General features: G+C 34.6%; 2 protein-coding genes across 2 annotated transcripts in view; both read right to left on the reverse strand.

The window, feature by feature from the left end:
- Positions 1-962: 962 nt before the first annotated feature.
- Positions 963-14,504, reverse strand: LOC138328475 (heterogeneous nuclear ribonucleoprotein H-like). Its single transcript, XM_069275295.1, has 14 exons — positions 14,325-14,504; positions 12,582-12,684; positions 11,607-11,676; positions 10,399-10,527; positions 9,882-9,921; positions 9,265-9,295; positions 8,567-8,636; positions 7,670-7,807; positions 7,034-7,073; positions 5,754-5,790; positions 5,321-5,393; positions 3,228-3,368; positions 2,399-2,459; positions 963-1,737 (listed from the first exon to the last, which is right to left on the reverse strand). Coding segments are annotated over exons 1-14 (1,026 nt in total). The 5' UTR covers positions 14,417-14,504; the 3' UTR covers positions 963-1,736.
- A 4,498-nt stretch (positions 14,505-19,002) lies between these two features.
- LOC138328476 (protein dachsous-like) overlaps positions 19,003-23,897 on the reverse strand; it is an 82,999-nt gene continuing 78,104 nt past the window's right edge. Inside the window, exons 18-20 of the mRNA XM_069275298.1 lie at positions 23,680-23,821; positions 23,291-23,462; positions 19,003-22,966 (exon numbers count right to left, since the gene is read on the reverse strand). Of these exons, the coding sequence (XP_069131399.1) occupies positions 20,338-22,966; positions 23,291-23,462; positions 23,680-23,821 (2,943 nt within the window). The 3' untranslated portion in view covers positions 19,003-20,337. The remainder of the gene's footprint in view (positions 22,967-23,290; positions 23,463-23,679; positions 23,822-23,897) is intronic.

Below are 23,897 nucleotides of genomic sequence, written 5' to 3' on the forward strand. Positions count from 1 at the left end.
CACGTTTTCAATCTTTCGCTTTCCGGTCGACCTTTTTTTTTGCAAATGACAAACGATAAACAAGAAATATAGATAAAATAAGATTTGATTGACTTATCACAGTAAACCTTAGTTGATTCTATATCAAGAAACAACGCATAAAATATCATACATTCAAATATTGTGGGGACTAATTTTTTATTGATATGAAACTGGCGTGACTTTCGAAATCAGCTGACCGATGCACGAGAATAGTTGTATTCAGTGTATTCATAGTGTTTTCATAGGCAAATGTTTTTTTCGTCAGCTAGTTGATTCATATAGTGACGAAACACTAAGAATGTAAATATATATTTATAAAACATCATTTCACCTGTTGTGAAATATCTCCACACAAGAAACAAATATAATTTCCAGTCTACTCATTCAGCCCTTGAAGAAACCTTTCAACGTTCTTAAAACAAAAGCTGGAACAGTTCATTATAAAATATGAGGGGTGAATGCGTTTAACAATATGAACTGTTCCAGCTTTTGTTTTAAAAGAGTCCAATAGTCCTATGGTTTCTTCTGGAGTGAAAGATTTAAATGACAACTATCTTCACCTTAATGTGTTTAGTACTTAAATCCTACCACTTTATTTGTGTTTTATGTTTAATGAACAACTTTGTTAATTAAAAACAGTTGGCTATGTTTTGGATATGGAGGAACCGACTTAATTTCACAGCAGAAATCATCTTAGCGTTTTTCATGTTAATTATTTGCACTTAAATATGACTTGTAAATTACATTTTTTAATTTCTTTATATTGCTGGTTTATACCTATTTCTATGAATGCTTTCCTAACCTGCTCAAAGCCAGTTTTGTGCTATTTTCTACAAAATCAGTACTACTGTATATTGTTTGTATGTGTGTTAAATTAAAACATCATTGTTCAACACCCAAAAAGAAAAATGTTTTCAGATAAGATATAACTTCTCACTCTGTTCACAGTTTAATATTTATTCATCACACAAATACACGCATAAACATACTCACCCTCACACACATAGTACACTCCTCTAACACACATACATGTACATACACGTTACTAAAAATGATTGATCTTTGACCAGTTTTCTCTCAAGGTCATTTTACTTTAGAAAATTCCAATGTTGAAACAGCATTGCCAATCCTCTATAATGACCTGCTCTTGAGACTGGACAGAGCCAATCCAAGCATTATGGTAATACTTTCTGTTTCAACATCATGCTTGTGTTTTATATTCTCTATACATTGGTCATTTTAGGATAAATGTCAGAATTTTCACAATGGAAGAAAGAATCAGTATTTGAATAAATATTACCGACCTACAATGCATAGCAACATTTTATGAAGACTTATCCATTGACAGTATAACATTAGAAATATCAAAGAAGTTTTATCCGATGCTTACGAACGATGGACATATATTGTGTACATGTATAACTGCTTTATGACAATGGATCAAAGCAAACATGATGCTCTTGAAATGATGACAGCTAGTAGCCACAAATCAATGTTGGTTTTAAGTTTGTACTTAAAAATGGTAAGAGCTTCTGATCAGTGATCATAACCGTGATAAACGGAATAGAGTTTGCTGATAACCGTCATCGTGTCAAATCCTGTCCACTCTTTCTGTGTGTTCCGCATCACAGGTCAAGCATATGCACAGTTCAAGGTCATGACACATAAATATTTTGCCATTCATCACATAATGTTCTCGGAAATTATTTCACATGTCTGAAACAAATTGCAACAAGAATTAGTTTTACAGTCAAACCTGTCTTTAAAGACCATACAAGGGATAATGAAAACATCCTCTTTATAGCCAAGAAGTCATTATATACACATCAAAATAGGTTAATAATGCTTATTTTTGGCACCAGGAAAGTGGTCTTATTAACAGTTGGTCTTTATACAGAGATGTCTGCTATGGTAAGTTTCACTGTAATTAGAAATGAACCATACCAAAAGTCATTAAGAAGAATGAAGAAGTCATAATTTCATAGGTCAGTTCAAAAGGTCATAAGAAATATGTGACATAGTGAAATTGTCTATCTACAGAAGTGAGAATAAGGCATTGCATTTTAATCACATTGGTTCACATGTCTGAAAGAAAATGGAACAAAAAAATGATTTTACAGTCAAACCGGTCTATAAAGACCATACAAGGGATAATAAAAACATCGTCTTTATAACCAAGTAGTCATTATATACACATCAAAATAGGTTAATAATGCAAATGATAAGATACTGTAAGGTTTATTTTAGTAAATACTTCAAAAGTCAAAAGAAAATACAGATCCTCGAGTGAATGTTAATTCTGTAAATACAGTCAGTATTCGAATGACTATCAATTCCTTAATTCGTCTTAAAGAAAATATGCTTAGCGTTATCTTACCACATCAATTTGTCTGCATATTTGAAATGGATTTCTTTCTCTGATGGACTAGTCTCGTACACTGAAATGATTGAAAAATCAAATATAGAAATATTTTCATATGAAAGGTATACAGAACGACAGGATGATACGAACTACCGAGCTACTTAATTGTGATGGCTTAGATGTTAGCTAGTACAAATGTTTGTACAGTGACAAACTGCTGTCTTTTATATGAAAAATACCTTGATATGAAATTTAAATCTAGTGCATTCTGTATTTGATAACAAGAGATCACAGATGGATCCTTGAGCCCATCAATTGAATCTGGGGAAAATACAGACTGTATCAATTTATTGTTTTATATTTCAAATAAATTTCAAAACTCAAAATGCAGATGCATGTAAGAATCTTTGAAAATCAAAATAAAGAACCAAAAAGTATCAAATTCCCAGATGGCTTCCTTTCAGACATCTTCAAACCAGATCATTCCCAAAAATGAAAAAAAAAACGTGCAGCATTCTTAATTAAGCTTATAAACGATTACACAAGTAGTGTTCTATGCTTAATTATGGTAAATTAATCTGTTACACACAATAGGCCAGTAGTATAAGATTTATATACCATCCTGTACCATTGAATATACATGATCTAGTTGATTTTTCTTTTAAATGCATTCTAATCTCCACCCACGTTGTATTAACTAATTCACCCCTGAAATTTCATAGTGGACTGGTCCAGGCTTTGATTTAGAAGAGTCTAAATGTGTCTACGAGGTGAATGAGTTAAACTCCAAACTAGCCCTAGAAAAGAAGACTATGGTATAACAAGGTTGGATTGTATCACTCACCTTCTATATATCTGTTAGTCATATATTTATTGTTCTTTTCCAGTGTTTCTGATAAATCTTCCTTATCTATCAAACAATAGGCCATTCCGCTTGGCCGCCTGTCTGCTCCGATACCCAACAGAACCTCTGATGCCGGCACACCTAGATAAAATTGATCAAATCTTAATAAGCGTAATTTTATATAAATTTTTCGAGTATTCCTTTAAAAGTTGTTTGTGTTATGATGCAGAAATGAAACTTAATAGGAAATACATTAAAAATGTAAGTGGTTTTTTTAATGGTGCAGGGACTGCAGTGGTCGGGTGTTTAAGATGTTTCGAAACATAATACCACATGTACAAGTCCTACACATCTTAGCTTGAATACCATTGGGGGCAGTTACAAGGTACTGATCAACCTATGGTTGGTCAGTGCGTAATCTCTGGCTGTTAATATGACAGCAATCAACAATTTTAAAGATGCTCCACCGCCGATAGAGCATAAATGATATTCATCATTTGAACAATAATTGGTGTTTTAACACAAAAAATAAAATAGAACAAGAGGCCCAGAGGGCCTGTATCGCTCACCTGGTTTTTTGTTAGTAATTATCACAAGAATCTGACAATTAGAAAAATAAGCAAAATTGACTCCCAAAGTTTAATTTTGAATCACAACCATACAATGATGCTATTGATACCACACAAATATGCTATCCAATACATAGGTTCAGAGACAAAGTAATTTATATGAAAATAGTAGCGTAATTGACCTTTTTGACCTCGCATCTATTGCCGTTTAAGGCCCCGGGGGTCAGCCCTATCATTTGTACAATTTCGAATCCCAACCCTATAAGGATGCTACCATTGCATTATAAATATAAGTGCTCTTCCATTCTTAGTTGCAGAGAAGAAGTTGTTTATATGGAAATAGCTAAATTGACCCCTTTTGACCCCACCCTTCAGGCTCCGGGGGGGGGGGGGGGGGGGGGGGGGGGGGTCAGCCCCAACATTTGCAAAATTTTGAATCCAAACCCTATAAGGATGTAACCATTGCATTATGAGCCCAATCCCATGTTAAGTTGCAGAGAAAAAGTCATTTATATGGAAATTGACCACTTTTGACCCCGCCCCTCAGGCCCCCGGGGGTCAGCCCTATCATTTGCTCAATTTGGAATCCCCAGCCTACAAGGATGCTACCATTTCATTATGGGTGCTATACCATGCTTAGTTGCAGAGAAGAAGTCATTTATATGGAAATAGCCAAATTGACCCCTTTTGACCCCGCCCCTCAGGCCCCCCCCATCATTTGTACAATTTTGAATCCCCACTCTATAACGATACTACAATTGCATTATGAGTGCTATCTCATGCTTAGTTTCAGAGAAGAAGTCGTTTATATGGAAATAGCCAAATTGACCCCATTTGACCCCGCCCCTCAGGCCCCCCGGGGGGTCAGCCCCATCATTTGTACAATTTTGAATCCCCACCCTATAAGGATGCTACCATTGCATTATGGGTGCTATCCCATGCTTGGTTTCAGAGAAGAAGTCGTTTATATGGAAATAGCCAAATTGACCCCTTTTGGCCCCGCCCCTCAGGTCCCCGGGGGGTCAGCCCCATCATTTGTACAATTTTCAGTTAGTAGCCCATAAGGATGCTACCAGTCAAATTTTATTGAAATCCGACCAGCGGTTATGGAGAAGAAGTCGATTGTTGACGGACGACGGACGCCGGGCGCCGGGCGCTGCGGTATCCCATAAGCTCACCTCGGTCCTTTGGACCAGGTGAGCTAATAATTTATTTTGTCTTTGTTGCAAGGGCAATCAGTACTTCATTCCATATAGGACATAGTGCCACAGAATTTTTTCGGGATGCAATTAATTATTTTTTATATTTCTAACTTAAAATAAAATTAGAACCTCAATTTCAATGGTAGTAATAGTGTAAATTAAGTAACTTTTGTAACCGAAGAAAAATACTAAATCGCCTGCTACTGTTTTTGATAGAGAAAAATTACCATTTGTCAGCAGTGGAGCATCTTTAAACAATGCAAAGACAGATTTTGTGGAATATTTCTTTTTTAATAGGATTATGATAGACTTACTAACTTACCAATAAATTTTTTGATGTCCTGAAGTCCTGCTCTGAACGGAATGCCTTTCAGGGTAACAAATGTTTTACCATCCTAAGAACACAAGGTAACAATAGTTATTATTGTAATACATGTACAAAAATATTACCATAACAATCATTCATTTCTTTTACCATTACCAGTATCTAAATATCCAAACCACCTAATTTCCAGATCTATTCTTAAACCAAATTCTTATCATCTTATTATATTATCCAAGTCAAGATTATTTCAGATTCATCTGTTAGTCAAATTCTAATAACTTATGCCCAAGTACATGGTAAAAATTACAGATTTGCCACCCTTCAAGTTTGCAGGGAAAACAATGTGGTCGCTTATAATCTTGAAAATAAGGTATTAATTAAGTAAAATTCCTAAGATCTTAATCAAAAGATATAGTTCCTATGCACTTACCGGAACATTAACCACTTCAGATCCACCAAGTTGGTTTCTTTAAAAAAGAAATGCAAAAAAATTAACTTTAAAGGCCCATTACCTTTTCGAAACAGCTCTTAATTTTTAAAATGGGAATGTAAAACAAGATCGATAATTTTGGAGAGTCTTAAAAATTATTACTTACCGTTAATACTACATTTATCATCACCTTCTGAACAATTTGATTAAAATAAATAAAATATTTATTTTCATAACGCGGGTCGTATTATGTTTCCCGCCGTCGTCCTAAATACCGCGCGGTAGTTGACTATCACTGGCCAGACGGCAAAACAGCGAATTGACTCTCCACTGTTTTCATATATTACGCAGGAAATCTTGCATATGTTTGGTGTCGTAACCTTATTTTAGGTCATCGGTATGCATTTTCTGATGTTATTAATGTTTTTTTAAGAAACCTTTATATTTTGCTCCGGAAAGGTCATGGGCCTTTAACCTAACTTGAATGTTAACAACATAAATGACAGTCTGTGACGTTGTTGATTTTTTCCGCTCCTAGTAATTTGGACTAGTAAACCCCAAGATTTGACTAGTCTGACTATTTAACCACTAGTTAAAATGAAATATACAGTTGTTTTACTTCAGCTTTTAAAATTCAGTCATGATCAATTTACAATTTTTCACCCAAATTACAGTATGCTTTCGTGAACACAAATTTTTACAAAAATGATGCATCCAATTTGAAATAATTGCATAAAGAATGCACTCAAAATGTGTTGAATATATGCAATTGATCACCGCTCTTGTAAATCTAGTATTTAACAATTTTAATCGAATGGGGAGCCACTAGTCCAATTGGACTAGATCATTACGATTGGCACTAGTCTGGCTGTAAAATTACTAGTCATGGGCATCGGACTAGTGTTTAAAGTCGCAGACTGAAATGACTTCTGCCTCCTTATCCAGAGAGAATGGGACAAACACTACTAATACAATAATGAATATTATTTCCCTTATGTAATTTTCTGTATGAATGTTGTATAATACCATGGACAAAATATATGTATATGTTTGATTTAATGGATTAATGTAAACCTTTTGCAGTATTGTCATTTTTGCGATAGATATACATTTGTACATTGTACATTGAAAGAAGTAGCTACCAGGTATATACAATTTATATTCTACATGTAGTGTTACGCATGGTAATATTTTTGAAGTGAAATTAATGTTTGCGGGTAATTACATATGATTGTAAGTTTACAGCATATGAAATCTTTGGGTAAGAAGTTCTAACTTACCTGTATAATCTACTCATCTCGAAAAATGAACAGTGCATCACTGAAAATATAAGGCAAAAGCTTAATTTCAATAGATAGGTTTAAAAGCTGCTTGTTCATAACTTTCAGAATTACTTGGTAATTAGGCCAAAAAAAATATGTCTGTTTAGGGTTACCCGACTGACCCTAATTTTTTATCTCCGACCCTAATTTTTTCCCCTACTTTTCTACAAACACCCCCCCCCCCCCCCAAAAAAAAAAAAAAAAAAAAAAGTCCGGTTTCGATCTCAGACTCTGGTTAAGGCCATTACTTTAGAGTTAAAGACACTAAAAAAACATAAGATGAAATTATTGTGACCTACTGACCCTATTTTTTTTGCCAATTTAATCCTAAACATTTTGACTTTAATAGACAATATTTAAACAAAATGTTTCTTTTGTTTTCTTCTCTTTTTTTTTAATGGATGATTATTTTTATTATACTCAATATAATAGACTAAACAACTTAACAAGTCTACATTAGAATTGGGAGGGATATCATGAATATATGTTTACACTTTAGTAAATATGTATATTTTAAATTTCATATTCATGTTATAAATTGTAAAACTTTTCAGCCTAAAAATACAGGGTCATAAAAAGTAATCTTTTACCTACCTTCGATAAATCTATCACCCATATACTTTTTATGAAGTGCCAACACTTGATGAATGCTGTCTTTTGGCACTCTAACAAAAACTTTTCCCATGAAGCGACTTCCGACTCTGTCAAATATTATATTGTCTACATCAATTCCTGAAATAAGAAGAAACAGTCAATTGTAATAATGGTCTTCAAGTGAATGATATCTTTCAGTACAGATATCACGAAAGTTGATAAAAAAAATGCCCGGACATTCGGACCGGCAAGGACTGTGAGTAAGCAATAAGCCAGACCAAACAAGATTTTGCCGGCCGAACATTAATGTTAATTTTTGAAGTAAACATAACTTCCTGCTATTAGTATCCAGGCAGCTGTTTTCATGATTATTCTATGCAGTTTACATTTTTGCCAGGTTCGACACCTGCATATTGCTTCAAAGACGCCATATTGCAGGACGGATTTTAAAATAGGCGGTCCGAATCAAATTTTGCCGGACATGTCTGTCGGACTGGCAAATTTCGCGTCTGTCTGCAGTACTGTCGTTTGGTTTTAAGATATATGTCCTTTTAAAGTGTAAACAAATATTTGAATTGTACAACCAGTATCAATACGAAACATGTACAATGAATTAAAGGTCATGTCTTTGTCAGTTATCAATCACATAAATTTGAATTCAAACAGGAAACATTTGTCAGATTAGAAGCACCATTTCCAATAATACAGTTGTCATAGAAATATTGATGTCACTAGGATTCCAATGTTTTGTTACAGATCAATAGCATAACTTAAATTCAGAAGGTCAAACTAGGAACTGTACAATGTAAATATTACAGATTCAGTTGTGTAGAACTGTTGATGCAGTGTGGACAATTGCAAAGTACCTGGGGTTTCTAAGATTAATGATCAACTTACCTTCTAGGAAAAATTTGATATCTTCTACTGAGGCTGAGAATGGCAGACCTCTTAGTTTCATGTACCTCCGCTGGAAATTTAATGAAAATGATCTTACAAATATCATACCCATCATGAGTACAGGTTTACTAGTAGAAGTCAATACAGAGGAGGTCCGAAATAGAACCAAATAGGGTTTAGTCATTCATAAAATTATTGTACAAAATAAGCTATAAATCAATTCTCAAAAGAAATCATTAAAGAAACATGTACAGTTTTCACGTTTTCAGTCTGCATTTAATTTCAGGTAATTGAAATCGAGATTTAGCCTATTTGACCCCTGTGACCTTGAATGAAGATCAAGGTCATTCATTTGAACAAATTTGGTAGCCCTTTATTCCAGCATATGCCATAGACCTAATATCAAGTCTTTAGGCCTCTTATTCACAAGACGTTGTTTTAAGATTTTAGCCTTTTTGACCTTCACGGTGACCTTGAATGAAGGTCAAGGTCCTTCATTTGAACAAAATTGGTAGCCCTTCATCCCAGGATACTGCAGGCCCTTCAGGCCAGGTGAGCTAAAAATAACAAAATTAACAAAGTTCCTGCTTGCGCTTCACTACAAATGTATATTTTCAAATACATGTAATGCAATAGTTTTTCTATTGAATCCAATACTTCAGAACAAAAATTATGAATTTGTAAAATATTATACTTACATCACCCATTTCAGCTTCAAGTTTAGCTTGTCTACAACAAAATTGGAAGCATTCAGACCTTGCCATTTTACATTCTCAAAATCACAATCTTGTTTCTATTTATAGTTAAACAACAGGTTTGAATATATACTTTGGTATATCGGTGCATGTATATCAACATCACCATAACAGGGTTTTTTTTGAGAGATTGATCCCAAAACATTAAAATGATGTCACAATTACCAGAAGGTAAATCATACTTCACCAATGTCATTTTGGTATCTCAAAATCAACTTTTTGAGCCTTGGTACAATATTTTTTAGGAAAGAAGGGAGCAAAACACTAGAAGCAACACTAGCATTTGATAATGGTACTGAGAGGAGTAGATATGATGGTAGGAGAAAAATAAACACCAGTAGCATCTATAACATTTACTTTTTCTGAATCAAATTTTAATTTGTGCAATAAAATCCATATTGACGAATTTAGAATAATAATGAATTTGCAATTGCAACGGCAATATACATACAACATTTATATATTGTAAGAACAAGAATAAGATATCTGTCAAAATATGTAGGTTTACAGGATTTCATGAAAAGACGATACAAAATGATGTGAAAAACAAAACTACAAACCTTTCAAGGCTCTGCTCTTCCCTTTCAGATACTTCCTGCACTAAAAATTAAATAGATATTGTAGAAAAACTGTATCCTATGTAATAACTGAATTATAGGGTTTTAAAAATTGAACAATATAAAAAAAAATTGTTGCTTTACTTGTGCACTAATATTGTGAAAAGATAACCTAAAGTTGGTTTTATTAAGCCCTTAACTTAATAACTGGCCCTGAGGCCAAAAAAAAATTATATTCATGTTTCAGGTTACATACATGATTGAAAAAAATAGGGTATGTTGATTGGGATTTTTTAAAATTATATCATTTTATTTTTTAAGGAGGGGTCGGGAGGGGGTTGAGTTGCTTTATTACTACATTACGAAGGGTAGGTAGGGGTACCTGAAACATCCATTTTTTTTTTGTGGGTGGGGGGGTGGGGGAGGCGCCTAATTTTTTTCAATTATTTAAGCGCTCTGCTGGATGCTTAATGGGTTGAATTTTTAATGGTACTTTATAAAATAACAGTAGTTCCCTTACCATTTATGTATCTGCTACCAATGTAGTTTCCGCTTTTTGTCATAGCTGTTTCAACACTGTATTTCGGAATTTGAACGTACACTAAGTATATATGATCTTGTTCAAACCTGATGTTACTGACATCAACTCCTGAAATGAGAAAATGGTCACTAGACTTTCAGGATATATAACTAACTAATAAGTTTCATACATAATTTCACTAAAGTCTGTCTGATTTTGTTTCCAAGTTGATATGGTCCAATACAAATCTAAGGGCAATAACTCCAGAGCTGACATAGTTAACAGCATTCATTACTTGCACAAAACCCATAACAAATGCCAACTAGAAAACTAACAGCTGTCATTTGATCCATTTCAAGTTTTAAATTAATGCAAAAGGAGATAACCATTACGATTTTCCTAAATTAAAGGGAGATAATTAACATGACCTTACAGTGTACCTATCAAGCTCCTTGAGTAAAGGGAGCTGAACACCTAAAGTAAAGGGAGATAACCAACATCTTACCACTTCAAGCCCCTAAAGTAAAGGGAGATAACCAACATCTTACCACTTCAAGCTCCTAAAGTAAAGGGAGATAACCAACATCTTACCACTTCAAGCTCCTAAAGTAAAGGGAGATAACCAACATCTTACCACTTCAAGCCCCTAAAGTAAAGGGAGATAACCAACATCTTACCACTTCAAGCCCCTTAAGTAAAGGGAGATAACCAACATCTTACCACTTCAAGCCCCTTAAGTAAAGGGAGATAACCAACATCTTACCACTTCAAGCCATTTAAGTAAAGGAAGATAACCAACAAGTAAAGGGAGATAACCAACATCTTACCATTTTAAGCTCTTAAAGTAAAGGGAGATAACCAACAAGTTACTACTTCAAGCTCATAAAATAAAGGGAGATAACTAACATCTTACCACTTCAAGCTCATAATGTAAAGGGAGATAACCAACATCGTAACACTTCAAGCTCCTAAATAAAGGGAGATAACCAAAATCTTACCACTTTCACGCTCATAAAGTAAAGGGAGATAACCAAAATCTTACCACTTCAAGCTCATAAAGTAAAGGGAGATAACCAACAGCTTACCACTTCAAGCTCCTAAATTAAAGGGAGATAACCAAATCTCACAACTTTTAAGTTCATTAAGTAAAGGGAGATAACCAACATTATCGCTCCAGAAGTAAAGAAAAACAACCAATATGATCTTACCATCTAGGAAATTTTGGATTTCTTCAGCACCTGCACTAAAAGGAACTCCTTCTAATCTCAGATACACAGTCTACAAAATACAGAAATATGTCTCAGTAAGATTCACCATTAGTCACACCATCCCTTTGATTGTGACGTTATATTTTGACTTTTTATTTTAACTTTATAATTCATATTCATATGACAGGTTAAATATATCATATCATGGATTTGATTGATTTCACGATATGGATGGATTTGTGAAATTAGCGAAATTAAAACCCCCACAAATATCAGCAAATATACAGTTGTACACATCATTTCAGGATCCTGAAAACACCGTAATAAAGTCAAATGTTAAATAAGTTTTAATAAATTAAGTTTATTTGTAAATTCTCAAAATAATAAGAAAAACTGGAGTTATCTTTACATTTATACTAAATATTTTTTCATTGCCATGTTTCACTTAACTTTTTTAATTTTCGTATTTTGTTTTCTTTCAGGATCTAATCCTCCACTTTTTAAGAAAAAGTTACTGTATGTTAATTCATTTAATTAAAACATGCTATGGTCAGTGCAAATATTTGAACTTATTACTTAGAAATCATTTTGTGAATTATTTAAGACCTGTATCAATTAAATTTTGATATTGATATTGCAATCTGGAACGAAGATGGAAAAAACTGCCATATTTTTGTGATCAAGTTTATTTGATTTATCTTATTCCTTTGCCAAAGATAGATACATGTATATACATGGTCGAAATAAAAATTTATTTAGCAAATTTAAATATAACGAATGTGACAGATGTCAACATATCGAGTGCCGACTAATTGAGAAAAGGGAGGGTAAAATCCTGTCAAATATAGTCAACAACAGTATGGAAAGAGTTAATTAAGTCAATATGAGTGGGTGTGGTTTAATCATCTGACCAGAGTGACGTCAGCCTGAATGGTCAATATCCTGATTATCGGACGACATGGCCATAGTACCTACCTCCTGTTCTTGAGTCTGTAGTTGAGATGATGCCGTATCGCAGAAAGTTGCGGATGGAATGATTTGTGGCAATGCAGCATTGTGTTGAAAACCAAACAATGTTCTAAAAAACAAATTTGAAAGGTTCAAACATCAGATATAAATGTAAACTTTGATTTAGATGTTATATGTTTTATTATGTAGTGCTATACACACTACGATCCTTCCCTTTAGCCCATAGAGACATTAACCATGCAGTAAGCTTTAATTTGGGTTGTGAGGTTAATTGATCCCATTCGCATTGTACAGATTATTCTTGCTCCTATCACAAAAGTATGATTATATATTTGAGTAACTAAGACGCATAAAAATGTTTCAACAGTTCAGTCAGAAATGTAAAACAACTTTGAGCTCAAAGCGGAATATTCAGCTTACCAAATAAATAATGTCTATAAACATAACGACAATACATATAGTATATATGGTTTTAGCTGTTAGATTTCATGACTGATAAGTGTGCAGGGATCAATCTAGCTCTGATTTATCACCGTTTATGGGTAATTTCCCCTCAAGGAATGAATTCCCCTCTGGCCTAAAATTCCCCTGACGATTTAAAAATTCCCCATTTGAAGCTAAAAAATGACCGTTTTTGTAACACAATTTCCCCTGTAACTTATTTTTCATTAATTTTTTTAGACTTTTGTTTGCAAATTTCTTCATATTTATCATACAGCTACTGCATATTTTATTATAAACTCAAATTTTTCATTATTGAGCTTAAAATCTTGCTTTACTAAATCTAAAAACGAAATTAGTTGTATAACAGAACTTTTTCGTTAAAATGAAAATTATTTTTGACCAAAATAAGAAGATTCAAATTCCCCTATATTTCGCCAAACTTTTCCCCTATTTTGAAAAAGGTTCAATGCAAGGAAAAGTTTCCCCCAAAACCTAGATTGATCCCTGGTGTGTCATAATTCATTTTTGACTATATATGTCAAATGTGACCTGCTCTTAGATGAGTGAACGCTCAAAGTTTAAACATTATATCATGGTTTGATATGACCAATTGTCCCGATTAATATGATTTACTATGATTTTTGAAAGCATGAAAATTACTAATTTTACCTGGTTTTTCGAAAATCAGCCATTCAAAAAATGTGACAATTAACCTCACCTGTTTGTTTACATTTGTCCAATATAGGTGTAGTCATGCAGATTTGGGTATAACGTCATGTTATTCCAATCTAGCTATATACAGCAGTCAGATTTAGCAGTGCTACCGGACCTGATGTTAAAAGTTAGTGCAAATGTCATGGTTAATTGAGTTTTGCCTGTGTTCTATTTTTAGCCCCATAGGAAGCAATAGAGGATTTACAAACATTCTGATAATGAAATTTGTTTCCATTTGAGTAATGTGGAAAAATGTATCAGTGATGTTGCCATGAAATGATTATGACGCCCTTTTTGATAAACATGTTTAAAACAACTTTATATGTGCATAACAAACAACTTTATATGTGCATAACAAAAATATCCTCAAATACAGGACTGTTACGCAAATGCAAGACTATCCTGGATAGTGTCATCAACCTGCTAAATGGGACCACATAATACATAGGGGGTGATATGGATTCTAGTTTTAAATGAAAAAGTTCGGTTGGGGTAATGACCGAAATAAAGTCAGAAACAGCATGAACTAGCTAGCCGGTACATATCTTTCAATGTCACGTCATGTCACGCAGCGCTAACCATTTATATTACCTTGCAAGTTTTGCTATTTTATCAGGCTGGAACAGTGGTCTGCATCGTGGTATGACAACCGATAGACTCCGAGTGATCCTGAACACATTCATGTTGTTTTTACACTTTTTTCTTCACAACGATAAATGTTGTTCTTTTCCTACACCGAACCACGTTTTAGCCTTGACCTTGAGTATGATTCACATCCGAGTCGGAGAGAAGCTTAAAAAGTTGGACCTCAGTAAAAACACGAATAGGCCCACTGAAGATACATGCGTAGAATTTTTTCTGATAAACATGAAAACCAGCGTATTGTAATATTATTGTTATGGCATCGAGTATTAGGAAGATTATTGGCATATTAATGGAATTATGTAAGGATATTTTATCAGTAAAATCTAGGGGTATGACTACAGTGCGTGCATAAGCAAAACTTTTGACCAGGACTGACAGGATTATCATAAGCTTATTCTCTTTTAGCAATGTTACTATTTCTATGGTGAACTGTGTAGTTATATCAGTCTTTGTTCATGTTTGATTTATGTCAAAATATTTCATCCATCAAAAAGGGGTTCTTAAAACAGTATGTAGATCAATCCTTGTTCAGTTGGGTTTTAATTAAATTTTAATAATACCAACAGATCTCTTAAATATGAATATTTGCTATTACCATAATAGTATATTTGAATTAAAGCATAACTTATATGCATTGAAAATATATCAATGTAGCCAGAAATTTAGATAGTTAATTAAATCTCTGATGTAACCAAAATTGTTGAAAGGACTTTTTAAGAGTTATTGCCCTTTGTTCATTTTCAAATTGTTCATGCTGTCATTTTTTGTTTTCATTCAAAATCATCCAAATTTCTATAACTAGGGCTCAGATATAAAAATATTTATTAACTTTATGGAATTACATTACATATTTAAAGGATGGCCCATTTTTTCTGCACATGTACCTTCTACAAGAGGCCCAGAGGACCTGTATTTCTCACCTGTTTTTTTTTGTTTTTTTTTGTGAGTAATTCTGTAATTTAGTAATTCGTGATTCAAAAATCACAAGGACAATCGACCCCACAGTTTGTTTAATTTTGAATCCCAACCATAAAATGATGCTATAGATACCATACGAATATGCTATCCAATACATAGTTTCCGAGAGAAAGTAATTTAATTTATATGAAAATAGTAGCCTAATTAACCTTTTTGGCCCCGCTCCTAAGGCCCCAGGAGGTCAGTCCTATCATTTTTACAATTTTGAATCCCCACCCTAAAAGGATGTCCCCATTACATTATGGGTGCTATCCCATCCTTAGTTTCAAAGAAGAAGTCATATGGAGATAGCCAAATTGACCCCTTTTGACCCTGCCCCTCTGGCCCCAGTGGGGTCAGCCCCATCATTTGTACAATTTTGAATCCCCATCCTATAGGGATGCAACCATTGCATTATGAGTGTCCTCCCATGCTCAGTTTCAGAGAAGAAGTTGTTTATATGGATGTAGCCAAATTGACCCCTTTTGACCCCGTCCCTCAGGCCCCTGGAGGGGGGTCAGCCCCATCATTTGTACCAATTTTGTATCCCACCCTATAGGATGGTACCATTGCTTATGAGTGCTATACCATGCTCAGTTTCAGAGAAGAAGTCGTTTATATGGAAATAGCCCCATGACCCTTTTGACTTGCCCCTCACCCTATTAGCCCATCATTTGTACAATTTTCAATCCCCACCCTATAAGGATGCTACCATTGCATTGTGAGTGCTATCCCATGCTCAGTTTCAGAGAAGAAGTCGTTTATATGGAAAAAGCCAAATTGACCACTTTTGACCCCACCCCTCAGGCCCCCTGTGGGTCAGCTCTATCATTTGTACAATTTTGAATTCCCATCCTATAAGGAAGCTACCATTGCATTATGAGTGTAATCCCATACTTAGTTTCAGAGAAAAAGTCGTTTATTTGGAAAAAGCCAAATTGACCCCTTTTGACCTGGTCTGCCATGGTCCCATCCAAGTGTTGTAATTTTTCGGGTCTATCCGAAATCCAAGATGGCCATCACAACCGCCATCTTTAAAACACGTTTTAAACTTCTCAAGTCCTACCAATGCGATTTAGCTGAAACTTGCATGAAATGATCCGGACATGTTCAAAATCAAATGTTTTATTTTTTGGATCAATCCGAAATCCAACATGGCCATCAAAGATGCCATCTTGAAAACACATTTTGAACTATTTCTACCAGTGCGATTTGGCTGAAACTTGCATGAATTGATACTGACATGATCCCTACCAAATGATGATGTTTTTCGGGTTGATCTAAAATCCAAGATGGCCGCCACAGCCGCCATCTTGAAAACACATTCTGAACTTCTTCTCAAGTTCTACCAGTGAGATTTGGCTGAAACTTGCATGAAATGATCCTGACATGGTCCCGACCAATTGTTGTTATTTTTCGGGTCAATCCGAAATCAAAGATGGCCACCACAGCTGCCATTTCTAAAACACATTTTGAACTTCTAGTTCTACTAGTGCGATTTGACTGAAACTTTCCTATAATGGTCACGATATGATCTTGACAAAGTGTTGTTACATCTCTGGTTGATCCCAAATTGCAGATGGCTACCACAACACCATATGTACAGCCGTGTGCCAAAAGTCTTCGTAATTTTTATATTTCCTTATATATTCTATGTATATTTACCTTTTTTGTTCGATTTTTCCTGATCTCTTCTAGGCGCAGATTTTAATCGAATTTGGCATACTTGTAGAAAATTATCTACACTTTCCGCTTATAATATTTACATAATTTTCCTTTATGCACTTTTTGAGAAAACCGTATTTCATAACCATGCAAAACTTTATCGTTGCCATTTTGGTAAGAATACAATGACGTCAAAAGTTTAAGTGGTGCACAAAAATAAATATATTTTAAAAACAAAATATCGGAAAATTATACAAATATTATATAGACTTACAAGATTTTAAATATACCTATCTCAGAAATGGAAACCTACGCATCGATAGTATTCAAGTTGTTTATTCTCCAACCAAGCAATGGTCCTCCTCAAAAGTCTTAAGTTTGAAGAGACGGACAGAATTTTTTGGAAGATTTTTCTCCTGGTGCTCTGACTTTCCTCTACTTCCAAAACCAGGCTCCGATTTCTCGTAACAAAAGTGCAGACTTTATAAAGTCAAAACTTAAGTTTTTCTCCTTATGTAACTTATATGAAAACTTTAGACTTAAGTCAGTTTTGTACATAAGTTGTTTCGAGAAATCAAGGCCAGGTAGCATATGTCCTTAATTGAATCCAATAAAACAGAATCCAATAAAATCTATGTATACAGTTAAAATGACAACACAAAGAAATGAAATCATTTATTCTTTTTGTTTTATTACAAATATATTTCATAAACTCCTTTCTCTCAGCAGAGTATCATTGCAAGGAAATATTAATTTAATGAAATTTTGTTCATGAAGAGATGATGAATAAGAAAAACATCACATGGAACTTTTTCAAAGTTCTACATTTGTAACAAATACTTACAATGAGACATTTTGACACAGCTTGACACTTACAAAAATACATAACAATAAAAATTGTAATCACTACATGAATATAAATCACTATCTGCACTACCATATTATTCCTCCCTTGAATTTCATAATGAACTGTTCCAGTGTTGGAACTAGAAGTGTTCAAATGTGTTTTTGGGGGGGGGGGGGTGAAAGACACTCCTGACATCATGAATGAATCGAAAAGTCAGCATTTGTGTTTCAAACAAGAATACGTCTCTTGCATTTTTGATTCTGTTATAACTAAAAAAAAAAAAAAATGCCGTTATTTACAGTTATTTTATTACAAGATAGCACTACATTTCCCTTTCATTAAATATGTAGTTTTATTTCCAAATTTCATCAAAGTGACATGGACATAATCGTAAATTCAGAAACTTGTTCTATTTCTTTGACATTTAACAAATTTTTAATTTAAGGTAAAAACAATGTTCCTGACTAGCTATAAACTTGTAAGAACTACTTTTTAATGTTGTAAAGAAAATATTGCCATTTTCTGCAAATATTATACGATATTTTTCATCAGATATTGTAATTATGACAAAAAAATCACATACTGATAAATACGAGTTTTCAAAACATTGATAATTGGATGAACTAATTCCATGCAATTTATAAATAAAAATTTCGTTGAGAAGGTTTAATATCAAAGTAATATCACAAATCAATTTCAAAATATTGTCATAACATGGTTGTAACTTAAAAGCGTAAACAAACATTTGCCAAAGATTACTTTTTTTATAATCAGTGTTAAAATTATAATCTCTCAAAGGGTTTTAATTGCTTGTCAATTTCAATAAAAATATCTGCAAATCTGTTCAAAAATTATGTGAATGATTTTTTTTTATGTTAATTAATATTTAATGATATTATTGAATACTAAAGCTATATATGAATCTTTGTGTCTCAAGAAATAATATCCACGGATTTCCACAAGTCAGGTTCAATTCTCTCATACAAACTTTCAATAAACATTTTCATCAATTTAAATATACATTCATTTTTCTCTCAAATCAACACAGACACTTTCACCTCTTAGTTCTACTGTTAACGTTTTCTCCCAATCATCTGTTTTAATTCACATAAAATATAACAAGATTTAACGCTATCATCAATATCTATAAAATGATAACAAGATTTAACGCTATCATCAATATCTATAAAATGATACGTATACATTACTAAACTTACACTAGAAATCCTTATATCCTGATTTCACCTAGAAAACTCATATACACATGATTTTAAAAGGAAGTTTTATTTATGAATTTCAGACCATACATTCTGTATTGCAATTAAAACATTCACAGTTATACCTCACAACAACTTCACATACTGATACATTAAAACGTGAAAAGGAATTGCAGGTGTATTACCTTGAAAATTATTTGGAAGATAATCTTTGAATAAAGTAAACAGACAAAAAGTAGAGAGAGAGTAGAGATTAAATTTAAGTAAATTTTAAAGACAATGTACCAAAAGTTACTAACTAGCTAAAAAACAGTATTAATTTCCCTAATTTAACAGAAAAACATATGAAAGTAGAAATGTTAGATATGAATGATTTTGGTATATTTTTTCTCTTACCAGTGATTCAACTGAATAAAATAATATTGCTCCCTTTGAAATAATGGAAGTACTAAATTATGGCTACATATCTAGATGTCGCTATTTACGAGGTGAAATGGCACTAAATGTTGGGAGAATGACAAAAATGATTATTTAAACATTGAAAATGACCTCAGCCAGTCTGAATAGCATAACACCTCTCTGGTGTTGGTGCTCCCAAGTATTCAAGATAAAATTTGAGAAAGTATTCTACATACTGTTAAATTTTTTTGAAAAAAAAGGAAAGAAAAAAAAATACCGTTAATTAATATTCTCTTTAATGGATATATCATCCTGGTATACTGAAAATTAAAAGCAAAGTAAATCAGATAAAAAAGAGAATAAAACTTTATAACCTTTTTTCTTCATGTTGTAAAAATATTCTAAAAAGATTAATGTTAAAATAAATGACTAAAATAGAAAAAAAGAGGAAGAAACAACTGGGAGGTCATTTAATTGACATCAATACAAAAATTCAGTCTCTGCGTCACTTTTGATAAAAATAATTTGACATTGGGTACATAATATTTCGTAAACTATTCACATAATTTGAATACGTCCAAATGCACATACTAAGGTAAAAAAAGTCATAGAACAATATAGAATGCATTAAAATCATATCACAGCTGTACTTGTTGCTAATGCATCTTTGAAATACAAAACTGGAGATATTTCATATCCCATTTAAAACATCCCTGAATGGAAATATTGTTCAGGGCTCAAACTAGTTCACTGGAAGACAATACCTCACTTGCTTCATCAGTGTGACGTCACTTCGATGTCACGTCACACCGACGACATGAAAATTCTCGAGGTATATATATATATATATAAAGGCCGGACACTGGCCAGTCCACTAGATACGGAGCTCCTGGTCACACTCGTGGGGAGGCGATATCACTAACTGATGACCCGATGGAACCCCCATTTGTTGTCTATTTGACATACTCTGTCCACTATGATTGTGTGTGCTTGTAACTGGCGCTCCTGTCGCCAACGGTAACAAAGATGGCGTGAATGATGGCGTAAGAGGAGGGTTGAATCCCCCCTCGTGTGTGATGGGTGAACGTGGGTTACTAGGAAGCGAGACATTGTTTTTGATATTGTTGCTATTTGCTATAGTACGTGGAGGTTTATACGAACTGCTCCCTGCACTACTCTGACTAGACCTTCGATTGGCTGGCTGAGACATCGCCTGGGGGGGAGCGTTCGTTATCATGGGAGGGGGGATCATTTTCACCTGAGGTTTTAATGATGTATTAACACTGTTGATTTGTGGCACAGTCTGTATAGGCCGTTTCTTTGGCTGAATTGTGTCGTCCTTGAGTCTAGCGATCTCGGAGAACACATGAGCAAGGGGCTGATATTGCGGACCCCAGTCTAGTAAATAGTCCCAGTTGTAGGACCCACTGTATTCCTCCTCACTGTTTATAACACTGGACATAGAGCCCGGCTGAGCATAGTGTTCAGGCTCGTGGAATCCAAGGTCTCGTGGCTGTGTGTGGTGCGAGCCACTTATCATACTGATAGGAGGCCCAACTTCATTGTCTACAGGCTCAAGCCTTGTATAGTCTATATCCAGTGGATCATCCACTGTATCAAGCACACCACTCTCCTCCGAAAATGGCGGCAAAGACTCTTCAGAAAAGGAGGTATTTTTATTTTTCGTTGGAATTTGTGAAGAGTCTATGCCAAGCCTAGCTAAATAGTCTTTAGAATTTTGAACTGAAGGTTCAGAAGTATTATCATCGTCTTGTATGCCCGAGTCTGGCATGTTTTTACTCCTGAATCCACTCGACTGATTAAGATCAGACTGTAAAGCATTGATCATACAGATCTCCTCGTCATCTTCCGCTTCTACAGATCCACGTCCACTCGACACGGAATGATGGGAGTGTTCTGATACTTCCGACGTAATGTTATTAGAGTTGGACCGATTGTAAGTTGGAGCCTCATTATAGGTGATTCCTTGTTGAGGCGAATTTGGAGGGAAATCAAATGCCGTGAAATCTGTAGCATCGTACACTTGTGCTACTGGCTTTTTACTCCTCTGCTTATATCGTACAAATATAAACACAATAACCACTACGAGAATGACTAGCACAACCACGAACACTATTACAATGATCATCGTTGTACCACCAAATCCTGCCGAATCCACAGTTTGTTCAGGAATGATCTGACACCCAGTACATGACTCATCAACCTCTATGGCGACAACTGCACTCTTTGAGCGTGCATCTGCCACAGCTGATTTCACTTCGATGATGAGTGTTTTATCTGCATCTGCTATGGACCTCTTGTGGCGAAAGTGTTCTGCGTCTCGGCGCCGGCGACTTCCAGGATTGGAGTTAAATCCCAATTTAACATAAATTATACCAGTGGTGATATTCACATCAAAATAATCATTGTGACGGTTTAGGAAGTAATAGAGGATTCCGGCAGATCCTTTATCGTCGTCACTAGTTACCACTTGTCCTACCTCAGTTCCAACCTCGGCGTTTCCTTTAACAGTAAAACTGTATTCTGGCTTTGAGAATTTAGGTGGGAATTCATCAATGTCACCGATGACGACTCTTGCTCCTACAGTGGCATTTCGTCCATCACTAACCGTAACAATAAAAGTGAAGCTGCCAGGGACATCATTTACAGTAGTCGGAAGATTTTCAACATCAAAGACAATTTTGGGGTACACCCATCCAGTATTAGGATCAATCCTAAAGAATCTGTCATCACTTATCGAGTAGGAAAGCTCACCAAATATTCCAGAGTCACCATCATGAGCAACAGCTTGGAACACAGGTGTTTTCACAGACTGTTCTTCATTGAATACGGTGTAGTAAAAAGGTACAGGGAACTCCGGAATATGATCGTTTACGTCTGTCACATCAACAATCACCACAGCCATACCCGACAACCTTGGAACTCCTGGAGGACAGTCTAAGCAGTCTGTTGCCTGGATGACCAGCCGATGACTCGTGTGTAATTCATAATCCAAACTCTTTGAAGCAGCAATTTTTAAATCTCCAGACGAACTGTTTATTTCAAATATTCCAGCTTCATTTCCAGAAACAATGTTGTATTGTAAACGAGCATGGTTTTCAATGTCACCGTCACTAGCCAACATCGTCAGGAAGCTTGAGCCAGATGGGTATGTTTCCAGCAATGGAGGTACGGTATAATTAGTTTGTCCAAATCGTGGCTTTACATCGTTTACATCTTCTATCGTTACATGCAGCATTATCGACCCTCTCAAAATCGGAGTGACGTTGTCCTCTGCCACAATGTCAAGGTCATATTCGGCTTTTACCTCTCTGTCAAGCTTTCCATTGACAAAGATTTCGCCTGATAAGTGGCTTATGTAAAACACATTGTTGTCATTGCCTGAGCGAATGGAGTAGTAGATCGTCTGGTAGGAGTCGGCGTCCGTGGCGACAAGTTGAGCGACTGAGGAGCCAATCTGCGTATTCTCCATAACACTTATCCTATAACAAAAATTAAAAAAATATTTCAATCTCTTTAAAACCACAAGTTTTAATTTTAATTTTCTTTTCTTTTCAGATCCACAATAAAGAAAATCATGTTAATGTCAAAATATATCTAATTCAGTTTTCATAGATTTATCAAATTTTAAATAATAAAATGAAAATGGTATAAAACATATGTGTACACAATTTTTAACTTAAAACCATTTGATAGTTGAAATACTAAATAGTTTTATTCCTGAAAAACTATGTGACTGTGTTGGTTTAGTCTAAAGAGGGAGATAATCCAATTATGTATTTAAGGTGGAATGCATGTATACTTACGTGCTGCTGGAAGATGAGAATCGTGGAGCATTGCTGTTGACCGGCTCTATAACTAAATGGACAAAAGTGGCTGTGGAGCGAGCTGGTTGACCTTTGTCTGTAGCCGTCACTGTGAGCTGTACTGTCTGATGGTCGGGATCAAACTGGACCTCTCTGGTCGTTGTTATTGCACCTGTAAAATAAGATAAATATTGTTTTAATTAGCAAAAAATACTAATGTCTGTTTTCGCACCCCTTACAAAAATTGCAAAGCTAAATAGATGTAGGAAAATATACAATGAGCTTATTTAAGTAGCTGTAAAGTGGAGACAACTCTGTACTGATTACGCAAAGGGGAGACAACTTTACTGATTATATAAAAGGGAGACGATTCTGTATTGATTACATACCAGTTGATGGGTCTATGGTAAATCCACTGTCTACACCCGTCTCGATACTGTAGATAATCTCGCCGTTTGTACCGCTGTCTAGATCAGTGGCCGTAACATACAGCACCAGAACGTTTGCTAACGTACTTTCCATTACAGTCTCCTGCAGAAGAATTGATAAAAATTAATTTTGATAACATGTTTACAAAGATATGACTTAGAAAGTTGATTTCGTTTTA

Source organism: Argopecten irradians, chromosome 7 (assembly GCF_041381155.1).
Source record: "Argopecten irradians isolate NY chromosome 7, Ai_NY, whole genome shotgun sequence".
Classification (NCBI taxonomy): domain Eukaryota; kingdom Metazoa; phylum Mollusca; class Bivalvia; order Pectinida; family Pectinidae; genus Argopecten; species Argopecten irradians.